Raw genomic sequence first — 18,348 nt, 5'->3', positions numbered from 1 at the left:
ACACAGAAAAGAAAGGGAGGTGGATGAAAAGGAGCAGGGCAACAATGCAGAAAAGAGTTGATAACCACAGAAAGAGAAATGACAGGAGTGTAGCTCGTTCCCATGGAGGAGGAGGAGGAGGAGGAGGAGGAATCTCCTCAGTGTCCTCTCCTGAGAAGAGATAGTGAGACATAATAAGGGAGTGGCGGTGACTCAAAGGTAGAGAAAAGAAAGAAATAGAAAGACTAGGAAGTTGAGAGATAGATTGTAGAATTTCCGGCAGTGTGTCTGCATGATTTGGGTGGAACAGTTAGATGTGTCCTCTATTGAAGGTCAGGCAGAAATTGTGGGGTCATGTCCTCATTAGTTTTCTCTCTCTCTCACTCACTTGTCTGACGACTGGTGTCTTCTTACTTACTGACAAACCGATGATACAAAGGAGACATGCAGGCTGCAGTGGATCCACAGAAGTAGTGAGACAGCACATTGCAGGAAACATGAACATTTGCTCTCAAATCCTTTATGAATTGAAGTATTTTATTATTATGTTTTTAGCAGGTGGAATTTTACCTAATAAAGGACAATACTTCTGGTTCTTGTCTTGGTTTACATTGTGTTTAATTACTAATAACGTTGCTGATTTTTGTGTTATTGTGAGAAAAAGGATAGTTTTGCACAAAAGTTGCCAAACCATCATTTTAAGTTTTGTGGCCAAAAATGGGATTTAGTGTCGTGGTTGTTGCAAGAAACCACTGCAACTGAAGGCATGCATGTCCTGACAGTGGTCATCAATTATTTCTGATGAGCAGCAATACCAGTCTTTAGCAAAAAACAGCCTCCGATTTTTTAAATCTTTAAACTGAACGTTGATTCATGGTTGTTCAGGAGGTTATTTGCTGGATATGTATTGGCCGTTATTCTGTAATCACTGCTGAAGGTCACATCTTTACATGAAACGTTTTCCCAACGTGATGTATTCCTGTCCTTCTTCAAAGTAGCTTCTGTTCCACTCGCTTTCACTTTCACACTGAATGCTTCTGTCACCTGACTTTGTTAAATGCTTTCTGTCAATTTTCGAAGCCTAATTGGTATCTACAACTTTCCTAGACAGCAACACTCAAATACCTCTGGCTCTTAAAACCCACACTAAACTAAACTCTCCTTTATCATCGAGGCAGCCGTCTTTAAAATGTTGCCGGCACACTCCAATGAACCTGACTTTAAAGTGTACAGTGTTTTCACACAACCTAAAAATACCCTTACATTTCAGTTGTTGACATTTGGTCATTTTGCATCAGTGAGAACTTGCATATTGTAATTGCTTGTGTTTCCATGCACTGCCTTTGTTTAATACCAGATCCTATACTAATGTAACTTTCTCCTCTCCCCTCTCTGGACTCAGGCTGTGTGTGCAGTCGGTATGTTCGAGCTTCAGATCATTTACTTCGAGAACCCCCTCGGACTTCTGCAGAGTGGAGACTGCTGCGACCTCCAGGCCAGCAGCGGGCATCGCTGCTCTGCCAGGGACCAATGTGACACTTTCTTCAAGGCCTGCCTCAAGGAGTACCAGGCCCGGGTCATCCCAACCGGAGCTTGCACCTTCGGGTTGGGCAGCACAGGGATCCTGGGTGGAAACTCCCAGACGCTCCACCACCGAGGACACGATGGAGGAGGAAGAGGAGGAGAAGAGGACGGGACTAATGGACACATTGTCATTCCCTTCAAATACGCGTGGCCAGTAAGTACAGGGGCAGTGCTGGTTATCAGTATGGTTACCAAGGGAACAGGCTAAGCTAAGTACAATACACTCAAACTGAAGCTAGAGATGAATAACAATGACACTCAGAGTTCGGACTCACATGCTTTTACACCTTTTCTGTCCTTCTCTGGGGACGGATGGAAAAAAAACATCTTAACCAGAGCACCTTTTTTAAATGTATATGGTATATCACACTATTTGTTTCGGTACGGAACAATACCCTTGTAGAGTTAATGTCCACCTGTCCCATTGGACTGGAATAGAAAGTCACATTTCAGAAATCATTCATGGAGAAATTAGATTTATTTAGTGATTGCCTTGATTCATATAGTGACAACCACATTTTTGATCAAATTGTAGCAGAGGTGGGCCAACTTGCCAAAAACAAAGACCACCACCACAAAGAATGAACACAATTTACTGAAATATCATATATGTCCTCATACAGCTGTAATAGTTTAGCTGCAAAACTAATCACATTCCCATCAGCCTCATCTGTAAATCTCACCATCTCTAAACAGAGATGGTGGCCATTGAACACATTGTGCCTGTTAGCCTCAACGTGTGAGCATGGTTTGGTATTTAGCTCAAAGCACCACTGTGCCGGGAAAAACGGCATTTTCTCGTCTTCAGACAAATCATTCACATTGAACAATCTTTGGGTGAACTAACTCTTTGGTCCCTAAGGTCATAACCGTGTCAAGGGATCATATCATCATTCAACTTTCTTTTAAAATGTCAAAAGACACAAACCCTTCAGATGTTATCTCAATGAGTTGATGACCAAATGACATGCTTTAACTCTTCAGCTATATATTTTCTTGGATTCACAAATATAAACAATAAAAAAATCAATATGATTACAGTGATAGATGATAAAAGTAATTACTCCATGACATTATAGAATCTCAAGTGTAGTTTGCTATTTATATGTGCTGTAAGGTTTCTCATTCCTTGATCTTCTCAGAGTCACGTATGTTTCTTCCTCTGGGTATTTCTGTTCTCTTTCTCCCTTCTTTCCTATGACGATCCTGAACTTTCTACACTGAAAACCTTCGACCATCGAGCAAACATCACGCTGCTGGCTGCTTCTTCTTGTGTCCTCATTAAAGAGCAGACAAATTAATCTTCCATAAGCACCACAGTCGGCGAGTGTGGCCGAGATACACAAATCAATCATTCAATCTACCTTTCTCTCCTCCTCAAGCCCCCCCCCCCTCTCTCTCTCTTTCAACCCGTATTAATTAGTAGTGCTATTAATGTGATATTTAAAAAAGGAACATTTGTGCTTTACACTTACGGCAACAGACTCTCTCCAGCTCCGTTCAATTAATTTGCAAAAAAAAGGGAGGCAAAACGCACAATACACAAAGTTAAAGACAAATTTGACTGATACTGAGAATAAAAAAATGTATAACATGTATGGACATGGCTATAATATAATTATTGTGAATTATTTTGAACATAATAATCATGGAGTTAAAATGTGGTATTGTGACAGCCATAGCCCATATAATAGATTATTTCTACATTGTTCTTTAATGTTATTTATTCATAATTTACGCACATTGTTATGCATTAGAACTAAAATCATTAATCAATTAACTAGTTTGATAATCGCTAAAATGCCCCAAATAATCACAGATTTGAGTCTCTCTAACTTGAAAATGTGGTTCTCTTAAAGTAAAAAAATCCATCAGTCCATCCCTCCATCCTCACCATAGTGGCTTCTTTACCGGACTCTTTATTTCTGCAATTAATACTTGTCTATCAATAACACTAGAGTTAGAGGGAATCCCTTTAAAGCGACTTGGCAGGGACAAGAAGGAGTGAGCCACAATTATTCTGGGGATTGCAGAGGTTTTGTTTGCTTCTTAGTGTTTCCTCCTGCAGTCTTTTCTTTCTTTTAGCCTTTGATCGCTCTCAGCATGGTTGACTTCTTTCTCATCATGAAAGTACAACAGAAATTGCAACAAAAGGCCTCGTGGCTCTGATTTGATTCATTTTGCAGTGAAATAATGTTTCTGCTTCAGCACGCCACACACACACACGCCTAATGTATCCACGCTGCCATGAAAACACACACACACACACACACACACACAAGTGTAACACACAGTTGGCTTAGGTTTCTTCTTCTCGATTAGTATCAGCCCATTTACCTGTGAGACTCTCTTTCCCAGAGCCAATTATCTTCCCTTAGCTGTGTACAGTTTGCTTCTGCGTGTGCTGTATGCATACAGCGTATACAGCGCACACGCTGCATGCATACAGCGTGTGCGCTGCATGCATACAGTGTGTGTGCGCCACACTGTTTCTCCTGTATGTTGGAGAGGTGTGTGATTGGCAGGTAAAGGAGTGTGAGAAAGTTCTCCATCCGAAAGTCTACCTGGATCAGTTTCAGGGCTGGGCTGCAGGGGGGGGTGGAGAGAGAGGGGGAGAGGGAAATGGGGTAGAGAAAGAGAGAGGGGGAGAGGGTGAAAGCGGGAAAGGGGGGAGAGAAAGAGAGAGGGGAAGAGGGTGAGAGAGAGAGAGGGAGAGAGACAGAGAGAGAGAGAGAGTTTGGGCTGAAAGACTCCCTTTATCTACATGACCATCAATGAGAGGTAGAGGGAGGGATGGAGGGATGAGGGAGAGCGACCCCCCTGCCCAGGTGAGGGGATAAACAGGTGAGCGTAGTCATTATGAGGAAAGGTGAGCTCTTTCTGTTCCCTGCCCTCCCTCACTTGTTCTTTCTCCCACTAATCTCTTCAGGGAAATGTGTGCAGTTGCATGTGTGTATGAATGTAAGCAAAGTTGTAATTTGTTTGTTTTGCGTATAATGTCATCCACATTGCAGGAGAGGAGGAGGGGGGGGGGGGGGGGGGGGGGGGTTTAGGCTGCTGTAAGTCTGTGCTGTGCTGTGTTGCTCTGGTTACAAATATTTGCTCATTTTCTTTGTTGCTGAGAGTTAGACGAGATGATTGGCATAACTTTCATGTCTGTGCAACGGTGTGAAGCGAGAGCCAGCTGCCGGTCAGCCAAGACAGCAGTAAACAGCCAGCCAAGCTCTGTCCAGAGTTTAAATTTAGACTGGCTAGCTGTTGCTCCTATTTCCAGTCTTAATGATAAGCTCAGCTAGCCACCTCGCAGCCCGGGCTCCGTAGTCTCCTTTACATGCAGACATGAGAGTAGCCTCAAGCGTTGAGTGGATGAATTTTACAGATAGGTCACTAAAGCTGCCCCCTCTTTGTCAATTAGTCATTTTATTAGTTGTTTTTAATGCTTTTCTCGTGATGAATGACTTTGAAACTGACAAACACATCTCTGGTAAATACAATATGGTGCTTTTGTGTGATTCTTTGTGGAGTTTTACAGATTTGTCGATTTTATATGTGTCTGCCTCCTGGCTATCAGCAATCTTACAGACACTTTGAGGGTCAGGGCTTAATTTTGACCCCAGCGATAGAATCACAGACATTCAGATGTCTGGTCTGTTTTAGCTGCTGTGCCTCCGCTGAGACGGGAGAAATTTCATAAATGTAAGGTCCCTTCTTTAAGCTCTCGCTCTGCTGCTGGTTTTACTGTTGGATGACGTGGGGAACGGAGCAAAGAGAGTTTGCTCAGTTTGTTAATCTGATAAAAGTGATAACAAGTCAGTAACTGAATCAGGAGGATGAATGGGAAGTTAAAGAGAAGGTAAGCTGGCAGGTACACAGTACAAAGCTAATGACCATGCGGTGCTTATTCCTCTTTATGTCTAGATTCTGCGCAAGGCAACGGCTTACCAGACATTGTGGGAACTAAATCTGATGTTTCCTGCACCTTTGTCCTTCAGAAGTAGTTCATCAAGCTCTGGTTAAGGCCTGCTCTTTTGTTAAAGGACTTTTTACAAATGACAATATGATAGGCGATATAGAAATACTGTTACGGTGAAATGAATGGAGTGAAGTCCCCACCGTTTATATTCCTCATGTCAAGTTTTAAAACTCATCCATGGTCAGCTTCACTGCGAGAGGCCAGCTGACTATTGCTGCGAGAGACTCACATTGGACTGAGTGTGTGCACTATTGTCTGTGTGTTTGTGTGTGTGTGTCAAGTGTCCCTTGTCATCAAATGTATCATATATATTTGTGTTCATCACCTTCTGAGCCAAATGCTAATTTCATGAAACACATGAACATGAAGAAGAGAAATACAGTCAATACATTCATCATTTTGTTCTGATGTTTGTTATCCATACGCAAAGTGGATGACACTATACCAGTATAACATCCCGTTTTAAAAACTGCAATCCATAATAACTCATCAAATGTTGAATTCACTTCAGCTTTATGTGGACAGTTTTCGTTGGAACTACAGGTCTCGGTCTGTAGAGTATCATTGTTTCTGAAAAGACATTGTGGTTGAGTTTGTTCCACTGCGATTCGTTGACGCTTTGAGCCCCACAGATCACATTCCCTTCATTGGTGTTGTGTTGGAGGCAGACGTGTTAGATGCAGATCACTGGGAACCTCGACATATGAAGTGTAAACCAAACAAGCTAACTTGCATTTAGGTGAACAAAGCACTTCCTTCTGAGTAAAATTCTCTGAGTTCAACATGCAAAGTGCGGTCATCATGCAAATAGGTTCAGGTGTAGCTGCTGTGAGTCTTCCGGTCGGTCTGCTCTACTGTTAATCTTCTTTCCTTGTGTTTCTTAAGAAATATAAATAAAAAAGATTTAAAAAATCCCACTTCAGTAAAAGTACGGAAATATTATCAGCTAAATATTATTAAAAGTATCAGAAACGGCCCCTATGACTGACTGGTGTATTATTGTATATTATGATATTGTTCAAACTGATGCATCAGTGCATATTGTAAGTGATTCACTTCTGTAGACGGTTGAGGTGAAGCAATCTTTTATTACTTTTTTTATGGTTCACTAATTTAGTGTAGTTGTTCCCTGCAAAGTGGCAAATCTGAGCGGTTGTGAGATGATTAATGGGGTAGAAAAAATATAAAGATATGTTTAAGCCGTTGCTGTTTTTATGAATTATAACAAACACATTGCATGTGACTGACACTTCATAATAAAAGTCAACTCGTGTTTCAGTCGGTTTTCAGTCGGTTTAAATTAGCAGACATCCGCTTCGTAAAACTACACATACTGTATATAATCATTGCGATACTTTCATCAATGGTCCATAGGCTCAATCACCATTGTGTTACCTCCTTTAATGTTTGATAATGACTTAATAGACTTTAAAAAAAAATGAAAACCTTGTAGATTGACACTTTAATTAAGTTTCAAACTGTTTAGATTTAATCATCTGATATGTTTGGAAGGAAATGCTCTCTTTGGTGGAGGTGCTAACATCTCATAAACAGCCCTATGTAGGTTAGATAAATTCAGAGACAATAAATAAGCCGGCGCCTTTTTATTGAGATTAAACAAATGATATATAATGTGTTGAGTTACTGATTAGATGAGCGATAGGTGGATTTTGTTGCCAGTTGTAATGCTAAGCAACCCGCCTTCTGGCTGTAGCTTCAGCAAGAGAGAGGCTTCAATCTTTTCATTTAACTCTATGCAAGATGGCAAATAAGCATTTTTACCAAAATGTTCAAATTTAACTTGAAATGTAAAATGTTAATCTAAAAGTAACCAGTAGGCCTAACTATAGTTGTCAGGTAAATGGAGTAAAACACACAATATACCAGTTCAATATAGTACTTGATTTAATGTAGTTACCTTCAATCACTGAAACTGATGAGAAGAGACTTGATCATATCAGACACACACACACACTCTCTCTCACACACATGTGTAACCTGTGCATTCCTGCTGTGTGGGAGCCGAACAGGAGGGAGTCAGTGAAGGGAAACGAAAGGAGAGGAGGATAGTTGGAGCTTTCTTTCTTTCCAGAGTCTCTCTTTCACTCTTTCTCCTCCTGTCGTTTGTGCTCTCTTCTCTTTTGTCCCCTAATTGACTCTCCTACGCAGCCTTGCATACCTGCATGTACGCTGATACTGTTGTGCACAGCGTTTGTACACACACACACACACACACACACACACACACACACACACACTTTAAGTCTACCCCCAAACACACATATCAGGAATTCATCAGCCAGCAACACACAAAACACAAAGAAGGTTAATTCTTTTGGGATCTGGAGCTTGTGTTTTTCAGAGATAAGTTAATAACTCGAGGGGTAAACGTCTCAAGGGAAGCGTGTTTTAATGATTTCATTTGTGTGCAAATTGGATTGAGGGTGGGAGTTTCTTTATTAGGAGAGAAAAGAGGAAGAGGTACCTTGATTTACAAGATCTCAGTGAAATTACAGTCTCTGGATGTCATTGTGTGTCATTGAAGGTATGGTATACATATACAAAGGGCTACACGGATGTAATCACAGCAGAAAGTTGACTTCCTTCGCCATCGATCTCTTTCTCTTCTTGTCATATCTCATCACCCTTCTTCCTCCACCTCCAACATCTCCCACACACACCCTCTTACGCGCTCCCTCTCTCATTGTAAATCCTTTGTTCTCTGTGTCACTGCCCTCCACTGATGTTCAGCTACATCACGTCCCGGTGAATTACACTGAGCAGGCAGAGATATAGTATAGCTGTCATAGATCCTCCCTCTTCTCTCTTCGTGTTTTCTTGTGTTGCCCAAAGCTTGACAGGAGGAACCACAACCATTTCATTGAGCCGGCACACCATGAAACATATTCTGTCCAGAGTCCTCAGTAATGATGTCAACCCTCATGATGCCTCTCCTCCGCTGTCATTCCTGTCCACTGAGATACACATCTTCCTCATGTACTGAAGTGAAATACAATAGCCCATTTAAAAGCTATTCTGTAATTATCCATCTATCTACTAGTTGGTTGAACAAAACAAAACATTTATAAATATCACTTTCAACATTTTTATTATTCTGACAGAGACTGAAATGACTAAATTCCCAATTAGGAGAATAGTTTCCTTGGCGATAGCTAGCGACAAGCGTAAAGATGTATTGCTCATTATAATTAAGTCTGACAGGTCGCCGGGAAAGCAGATGGATTATTTGATGATGAAAATAATCGTTGGTTGCAGTTGATATCTACTTACTTATTTAAACCAAACAGTGTTTCCAGACAAATTACTCTCATTCCACTGTTGTTCTCTAATATTTATCTCCCTATTTTTCTCCGATGTCAATTTGAGACCAACAAGTTTAGGTTGTCATAGAAAATTGTTGCGCATCCTTCAAAAAAATAATAATATGGATTGTAGAGTTTGCATTTCACTCATTGGCTCAGACAGTCAAAAATAGCCACATGACCATCATGAGATCCCTTTAAATGTAAAATTCCTGCTATTTGTTTCTTAAGACTCTAGAGAGGCGAGCACACACACTGTGAACACACTCTATCCTGTGCAGACACACACCACTCCCAGACTATTTTCTCACTCAAAATGCCTCTCTGAAAATCCAGTCGTGGATGTGAAGTGTCCAGACATGGTAATTTCCTGTGGAAGTCGGAGAAGGGGGGGTTTGGAGGGGATGAGAGCAATAGGTCTGGGCTGCACTGGGGGATGTGAGGGAGGGGTGGAAGATGTAAAGAGTTGAGATTAATGAGCCAAAGGGGAAAGTTGATTTAAGCGCTTTGGAGGAGAGACTGAGTGGGGAAGAAGAAGGAAGTGAGAGTCGAGAGGGTTTAGTGGGCGATCTCAGAATGGGGCACAGGTGTTTTGGGTGGGGGTGCAAATGGGTGTCTGTCATAACATCTTACCCACCCTGTTGAGAGGGTCATATATGCCGCAGGAGGTGAAGGAGGGGAGAGATAATGAGGAGGACCGGTTGGAGATGGGGCAGGACGACATGGCGGATGAGGGTACGGCATGTTGAGAGGCCTCTGTTGTTCCACAGCATAGTTTAGTTTAAGTCAATTAACTCAGCAAGAATGTGACCGACAGACACTGGTGGAAACTAACTAAGGGATTTACTCTATATTTACTTTAATCTTCTACTCCACTACAGGGAAATATTGTACTTTGTACTTCAGTACATTTATCAGCTTTGACAGCTACTAGTTACTTTAACATTAACTAAGCACTCTTTAAAGAAGCTTCTGATGTGCAGTTCCACCAGAGTGGGATATCCTCTCTAAATGTTTCAGACAACAGGTCCTCAAAATGAAAATCAATAATATATATCTTGTTGTCTTTAGAACAACATATAATTGTTTTTTTTTCTGACAATTTAAGGATATGACAACTCTGCTTAAAGTTTGGCGGTTTATTAAAAGATCATAGTTTGGGTTGAAATACGTACTTTGTAAAGGTTAGGGAATCATCGTCATGGTTACAATAATAAACGATTAAGGTCAGGGTACTGTTCATGATTTAGATTAGATTAGATTAGAAAACTTTATTAATCCCCAGTGGGGAAACTCATCTGCCACCAAAAATGCATACAGACAACAATAGACACAGACCACAGAGCACAACAGACAAGTAACACACTACAAGGAACAAACTAAACCAGAAGATACCCAATTTAAAGATGTCAGATTATCCAATAGTTCACAACGAAAAGATTAGGAGGAAAGTCCAAAGGTAAATAGAGATGTGTGCTGCAGAAGTTTGAAATGTAATCTTCACGACCACTTTATCATTTCACGACCGCTCAAATATGTTGTGTGATTATTTGGGTGGGCCCGACTTGTAATGGAAGTTGTGTTTCTTTTACATTATAATTAAAGCCTCTGAGTACTTCTTCAACTACTGGGTACGTAGAGTTTGAAGGAAGACGGGGAGATGATGATGAAGATGGTATCTAGTGGTGGGTCAGTGAGGGTGAAGTGCGGAAGATGTAGGTGACTAATTATGTCCAGAATGAAAGAAAAACAAAAGAGACGTCAAGAATGAGACATTTAATTATAGGGACGGGGTCATGGGAGCAGGGTGGGTTGCACGGCTGCACACCGGGGGTCTGATTCCACATCTCATGTGTGTGTTTTTCACCTGAGGGCAGAGAGGTGGATAATACCCTAAAGTCCCGTCTGTCTCGCTCTCCTCTGCACTGGACACTCCTTGATACAAAGTCATTAATTTGTTGAGTTATTGTAGGCAAAGAATCGATTGACACAAGGCTACTTGTGAGGGGAGCCTTAGTGTCCAGACAACATTTTATTGTATTCTTCAGTCTGTTTGCATCATTCTCTCACTTCAATATACATAACATGAAACTGACAACATGGTTCTATATCTACTGTATGAGCTTTGCCACTGGAATAGTAATGCTATTGTTACTGTGGTTACCTCCAGCACTAATTTGCGGTGCAGGTGAGGTGTTAACCATCCAATCGGCTTCAGGCACAGCTGCTGCCATGACAACCGTTTGCATGTTTGCGTGTGCTTGTGTGTGTGTGTGTGTGTGTGTATGTGTGTGTGTGGTCTATTGTGTTTGTAAATGTGCAAGTCTGTAATTACTTGAGCTCTCTGATGCTAAGAGTGAGAGTTGGCAGGTGCACACAATTGACAAATGCTCACCTGCAGATTATGAATAAGAAAAGTTGTGTGAAACATTTTCTGTTATTTTAATTTGTTGCTACAGTGAGTATTTAATAGTCATTTAGTCTACCTTTATGTGTATGCGTAAACATATTTTGATGATGCTGTTTGACCACATTGATGTTTTCACATATGTTTGATATGTACACAAAGGCTTAAGTGCATTTGATTAATTACTGTAGACTTTACATGCTTCTGAGTTTGGACCTGTGAGATGAGCGTTGTGTGTGGCAGTCAATTAAATATTAGAATTGATGCTGTTTGATTAGCTAAAGAGACCCGTAACTGGCCAAAATAAATAAAAGATTAAAAGATTATCAGACATGTACAAAATACAGCTAATTAATGGTTTATCAAGATCATCACTTGAATCTGTAGCTCCTCTTGGTTTTATGAAGCTTTGTGAGTTTCAACTCATTGTTTAGCTGCAACTTTACTGTTTTGCGTCACTCTTACCGCCTGTTATAAAAGAAGAAACACTTTGTTCACTATACCTGCTCAGCTCCAATCAGCAGACACACACAATTAGCAGCTAGCTGGTGAACTCAGTGCAGCATTTAGCAGCTAAAGAGGAAAGATATTTCCCTCAGAACTTGGTGGAGACCAAAAATGGAGTTGAAAGAGAGTGAAATATTGCATTCACCAGGTGTACACAAGGAAGAAATGACTGCTAATGCTGCTCTGCAACTACTTGATGTGTGAATAAGCAGCTGTTTGCTAACAAATTTGTAATACAAACCTTCAAGTTCATTATAGGGCATGCTATTTCCACTGCCCCCAAGTGGCCAACAAAATCAGTTTTTTTAGGTTTTACGAGTTAAGTTTTTTCTAGAAATAAAGAGCTAATTTAAAATTCAGCACAATTAACTGAAATAACACAACACCGTGCCTATCTTCTTCATAGTTTGAAAAAAAAAATACAAATGTATTTACAAGAAAAAATATAGTGTTACCCATTCAGTTTTTAAGCTCCATAGCTGGAAGTTAATTTTAAATGATTGAAGCACCAAATCCTGTTGTCTAGAATGATAAATGGCACATTTTGTTTACTACAATCTCCATAGTAGCATGTAAACTAATATTTTCAGGGCTGAATGAAAATATTGTATATCGAAAAATAAAGATTAGGAATCTAGCTGGGTAATATTGGATGCCTGTGTGTGTCTGAATTGTGTGTGCGTGTGTAAGTGTGTATGCATTAGTGTGTGAGCTCTGAGGGGAAATTCCTCTCTCAGGGCTGGGAGTTCTTCCTGTCGTAGAGCTGTGTTTGTACAGCCTGGCTTTGTCGGGATATCCTACCCTGCCCATGTCTGAGAGAGAGAGCAAGAGAGATGGAGGGATGGCAAAGGGGAGAAGGGGGAGAGAGGGGCACCGATTGGGGAGGGGGGTGAGGTGAGGGGGATAGAGAGTAAGGGGTCAGGCTGAGAAACTGGAGGAGTGACAGAGGCAGTGGTAGAAGTTTATAAACCTTCATTAAATAACATTTGACATGCCATCACAAATGTCTGCACAGTTGTTTGAATTAGCATCTAATCCGGAGCTTTACTGCTGTTAGACTAATGTGAGGCTGGAGGCAAAGGGACAGACAACCAGACAACCAGACAACCAGACAACCAGACAACCAGACGGCCTGCAGCCTGAAGGGAGGGACGGTTCTTCATCAGGACTAACACTCTTGTTTTGATGTATTGTTTTTTTGGAAACCCCTGTTCTCTCCGGCCATACCTGGCGCAGACCATCTGCACATGTCATAACTGGCAACAATCACAGTGAGAACTGATTAAAAATGTGGTTTATGTGGTTGTTTCTAGGAGCCCTCTGAGTGGAAACAGTTTAGATGGAGAGAAAAGGAAACAGACAAAAAAAGTGCTATAAAAATATATATTTCCACATTAAATAGTTAAACAAGCTATAGCTGCACCAGAGTTGAATCCACTGTCCCCCATCTTTTCAGTGTGGCAAAATCACGTTGGATACTTTATCGCAGGAACCCTTTTTGATTTGCGAAACACATGTATAATTAACTAATTATATATATTGTCTGTATTGCATGGTCTTGATTGCTGGAACGAAGCACATCAGTAATGTTATTAGTTCCACTGGCGCTTGACAAGTCAAATTGTCTTCTGTGGAAATGGTCAATAAATACTTTTCATTTGGAAACAAAAAAGAAACAAGAGGGCTCTGAGGCTAGCAAGGTTGTTGTGATGAAGGTTGGTAATATCCATTTAGAGATTAGAACAAGCTATTTTCTAGGTTTCTGCTCGAAATAACATACCCAATCTAAAAAGGGTGTATCTCTGCAACCACAAAGGCTATTTGAATAATGTTGGTGTTATAATAAAGGCAAACCATGTGTGCTTTTGTTAAGATGTGTAAATAGTATTATATTTGTTACTGGTTAAGAGTAAATAAAAAGAAAAAGCACTTTCAGGATGATTATCTCTTGGAAGGATGCACGGCAAAGGTTAAACACCACAGAGATCATAGCACAATATGGGACCAGTCTCTCTGCAAAGTTTGACTTTGAAAAAGTAAAGCAGAACAAAGTTAGAGAGGTTTTAGTACAGATAAATTAGGCGAAATGGGCATTTGGGCAATTTGAATTTTCTCATGTACCAAACCATATATTTCACTTGTATATTACTTATGGTGTCCAATACATCCAAATATAGCAGTCTTTGTTGATTAGAAGAAGAACAATTCTTTCTTTTTTTTTTAAAGCCAAAGATAAGCAACATTTGTGACTGTCATTTTGCTGTGTTCTTTGGCTCATATCTTGGTAATGCTTTGGTGCAGAAGGATTTAGAAAAGATATTTAGAACCTGTGTGGAGTCGTCTTGCTTTTTGCTATCTGATAGCACCGAGCTGCGGGTTGCTAGTTCCGGAAACGTGCTGAGTGGGCTGACTCCTGACAAAATTATGATTATGATATTTTCATAATTCTTTCAGTTGGTGTTTGAGTTGTGTGGAAACGGCTTACTGATTCATGTAGCCCAAGTTCTCTTGTTTAATTTGATGTATAACATCAATATATTTGCTCATGTTTATTGTAAGGTTTTACACAGTCTAACTATAATGTGTAAATTGCCCCCCAATTGGGTGCCGTGGGGTTTAAAAGGTTAAAGTATGAGTCTGGTTGGAAAAAAAAGTGTGACCAACTGACCTATTCGTTAGTGGCCTGAATGAATAACCAGAGTTATTCATCCTCAATTTCTAAAGATTTTTAAAATTCAAATTGTACTTTACTTTACTACAGGCCCATTTTAGCTCTAAACTGTGAAAAAGACATAATAATAAATGTAACAATGTTGTTTTTAAAAGGGACTTTTGTCCGATGCTGGACCAAACCTCCATGTTGTCGCTAATTAACCCTCCACACACACACACACACACACACACACACTCACACACACACACACACACACACACACACACACACACACACACACACACACACACACACACACACACACACAGACCCCATACAGCACGCACGTTCCCATGATGTTATTTCCCTGCTGTTATCACTTTGGCCATTATCCCCACAAATGGCCCAAATATCACAGCAAATTAGTTAGACTGAGGTAAAAATATCCCTCCATCGTGGACTTTGATGTTATCAGCTTGTTTACTGTATACATCTTCCTCTCTGTACTTGTTCACTTTGCCTTTGCTTGGCCTCTAATGGCCACAGTTCTCTCTGATGTTAGTGATTGCAAAACCAATTGTTTTAGTGTCCGTGTGGATGTGTGTGTGTTTTGGAAAGGTTGTCAGGAAGGGTTTATTGTGGATGATTCTTTTAATCTTTTTACTCACGCATTCTCAGTCTTATCAGAGGCTGTTGTTGTGAGTTTAACTTGGTAACCATGGTTAATTGGACCCCTCTGGGTTGCCATGCAGAACCTCCAACCTGAGCAACAGGGCTTACCATGGATACGCCCTTCCTGTTTCAATGACAATATCATAACTTACCTGTCTGTGTGCACTTGTGGGTGCAGAAGTTAAGGTGTGAGGGGGGCTGAATGAGAGAGAACAAAAGAAAAGCGAAAGGCTCTGGACTTCCCACAGGTCTTAACCTGACATAGCAGTTGGTAGCGGGCAGAAAGAGGGAGCGGTGCATACGGTGCATGGAAGGAAGGGCGGGGGAAGAAGGAGGGCGATTGGAAAGATGATAAGAGGTCTGTGAGCAGGCCAACAGTGAGATAATGCTGTTTGTGCATTTTGTTGTAGAGGCCAATTCATCATAGATAAAAAGAAATCGCTCCGACTCATACAGCAGTTTTGCGACAAGCTTAAGACTACAGATTTGAAAATAAAAAATAAAATCATGCGTGTGTGGAGTTAGAAAGAGGATAGTTTACGATTTTGCAGGGTATTTGAGGCGCCAGCCAGGTTTTTACAAGGAAGAGATTGATATTGTGCGAAATGCTTAATGAGCATAATAGGCCGGCTCTTAAAGATTGAACCAGTGTATTGACCTGAAAGTATTTTCTAGTTGGGTCCCTCACAATTTAGATGTACTGTATATGAGTTGTTATCAGTTCTACCAAAGAGATGTTTTTGATTTAAATATTTCTAATTATTAGATTTAATAATTCCTTGAGGCCCAAAGAGGTCAAATTATACATTTCCAAAAAAAAGAGTAAAGTTTCACAAATCTATGCAAATTTTTTCTTATACCACATTTGTCGTTATCACGACCCTTCAGATTTATGTTTTGACCCAGTGGAGGGACCCAACCCTTAGGCTGGGAACCATTGGACATTGATTATTTATGGAGTGGTTGAAACAGCTACAACAGTAAAATATTTTACTTCTGATACACAAGGCATGCAAGTATCGGAATACTTCTTAAACCTTGGATTCTGTAGAACTAATATGATCATAATGGACTGCAGGATCTCACAGTATAAAGATGTAAATCATGAATACTAAACATTGCTTCAGGTGAGACTCCAGCTGGTCTATCTGTGGGCGACCTGCTATCTGTCGGCCTTAATGAAGCGGCTGCGAGGCCTCTGCAACCCAGCACATCTCATTAGCTCCATGACTTCTGTGTGTGTGTGTGTGTGTGTATGTTCGTTCTTCCCCTTCAACCTTTCTTTTTATCTTATCACCTCTTGTTTCTTTTGGGATCTCTCTTGTATCTCGCCATCCTTTTGTTTCACCTTCCTCCGACCTATTTGTTCTTCATATCTGAAAATCTGACAAACCACAGGAGTCTCACGAATCGTTACTCCACCACAGCTGTCACGGTTGCATTTCTCCTCTACCTTTCTTTGACCTTTTTCTTTACATACGCCCAACATAATTAGATGTTCTACTCCTTTTCTCAGTCATTTTCTCCTTCTGTCCAGGCACTTTTCCTCCCATCTCCTCATCTGTTGCAGTACAGATACTGGATGTACCTCCACTTGAAGCAAATCCCTGACTCAGTGTTTTCCACTCCATCAATCCCCCCCCCCCTCCCCCTAATAGTTTGCACCTTCATTGCAACCCTCCATCTTCTCTTCTCCTCCTGGCATGTCGCCTCTTTTTCGCCTGTTGCTAATGGTAGCGTTGCTGCCGACCTCCTGCCTTTAACCTCCCTCCAAATCCCTCACTCACCTCCTGTGCCTACAGTATCTATCTCCCCCCCCCCCACACACACACCCTCCCCTCTCCCCCTTTATGCTCTCGCAGCAAAGACGTGACTACACATCCATGTAGCCTTTTAGGAGGAACTTTACCCACAATGCACGCGGTGGAGGGATTTGCATGACAGACGCTGGTGTGTTTCCCAGAAGGCGGAATGGATGGATGGAGACAGAGAGTTGTAGGAGAAAGTGTTGGTCTGAATTATTCATTAGTCTATAAGATGAGCTAAAGTATTAGAAAAGAGAAAAGCAGAAGAAAAAAACACCTGTCCTCTGTTATCTCTCCCGAGTGTGATATCTCTGGGAGCTGAAAGTCATCATTTGAAGATGTCCAGCTTATGCCCGACTCCTCTTCTTGCATTTTTATTAATGATCAAGATTGAGTCACATGGACTGTAAATGCTACAGGCAACAACCCCGATGATCCAGGATTAACCCGCATTCAGAAGTACAGGACACAAAGATCCTCATACTTGCTCTAAAAGCAATTTCACAGTTTTTCTTAATGTCCTCTCTCCCCACACTGAACCGACGGCCCGTCTGTCTCTGCCTGGCTGCAGGTTGAGGTTTTCTTGAATGAGCAGCCGGCTGCAGCCTTAACTTCTTCAGCCACTGGATCACTTCTGCTTTTTTTTTCAAGGCTCAAGCAACGATCGAAACACAAACACTTTCCACAGCAGTGCAATGAACTCTGTATATTTAAGGACTGCATTTGAGAACAGTGTTGAAGTCATCATCCTTTACATGAGTATTTCCATTTTCATCTTATATTTCTACTACACTTCATTTATTTCACTGCTGTAGTTACTACTTACATTTCAGATCAACATTGTCGAACATCCAATGAGTTTGTAATATATGATCCATTTGTACAGATATGATGTAAAGCTTTATAAACTAGCTTCATGTTGACAACCGTAATTGTGCTCACATATGTGCTCAAATATATTGAAATTTGACATAGTAAGCACCTTTACTTTTTGCTGCTACCAACTAGTTACCTGCGAGACAACAAAGGCAAGCAAGAGCAAAATCACACAGCAGGCCCTTCTTAAAGTAATGAAGGCTGTCACAACACTTTAATCTATACTTTTAATATAGTAGTTAATATTTGTAATAAAGTAAGAAATCTCTATACTTCTTCCACCGCTTATTTGAATCCTTTATTTGAATCCTTCTATTATATTGCGTATGAAGGACATTATGTAGATTCAATTGGGTACAGAGAAGATACACCCACGAACAGAAAGTGATGCCCTTTAGGCAACCAGATGTTAAACAGATTCTCTCTGTGTTTTCTTCACAGAAGTCCTTCTCTTTGGTGTTGGAGGCTCTGGACTATGACAATGACACATCAGAATCAGGTGAAGCTGCAGTGTGTGTGTTTGTGTGTCTGTATGCCTTTCTACCTACGTGTCGATGGTTGAATGCGTA

The 18,348-nt window shown here is 40.8% G+C and overlaps 1 protein-coding gene across 1 annotated transcript in view; it reads left to right on the top strand.

Moving 5' to 3' along the window:
* The window catches only part of LOC117741361 (protein jagged-1), a 41,073-nt gene that overhangs the window by 4,127 nt on the left and 18,598 nt on the right, over positions 1 to 18,348 (top strand). The window contains exons 2-3 of the mRNA XM_034548362.1: positions 1,382 to 1,717; positions 18,221 to 18,278. Coding sequence (XP_034404253.1) covers positions 1,382 to 1,717; positions 18,221 to 18,278 — 394 coding nt within the window. The remainder of the gene's footprint in view (positions 1 to 1,381; positions 1,718 to 18,220; positions 18,279 to 18,348) is intronic.

The sequence above is a fragment of the Cyclopterus lumpus genome, chromosome 13 (assembly GCF_009769545.1).
Source record: "Cyclopterus lumpus isolate fCycLum1 chromosome 13, fCycLum1.pri, whole genome shotgun sequence".
NCBI classification, from domain to species: Eukaryota; Metazoa; Chordata; class Actinopteri; order Perciformes; family Cyclopteridae; genus Cyclopterus; species Cyclopterus lumpus.
The sequence above is the reverse complement of the archived record's forward strand: the minus strand, read 5'-3'. Positions and strand labels throughout refer to the sequence as shown.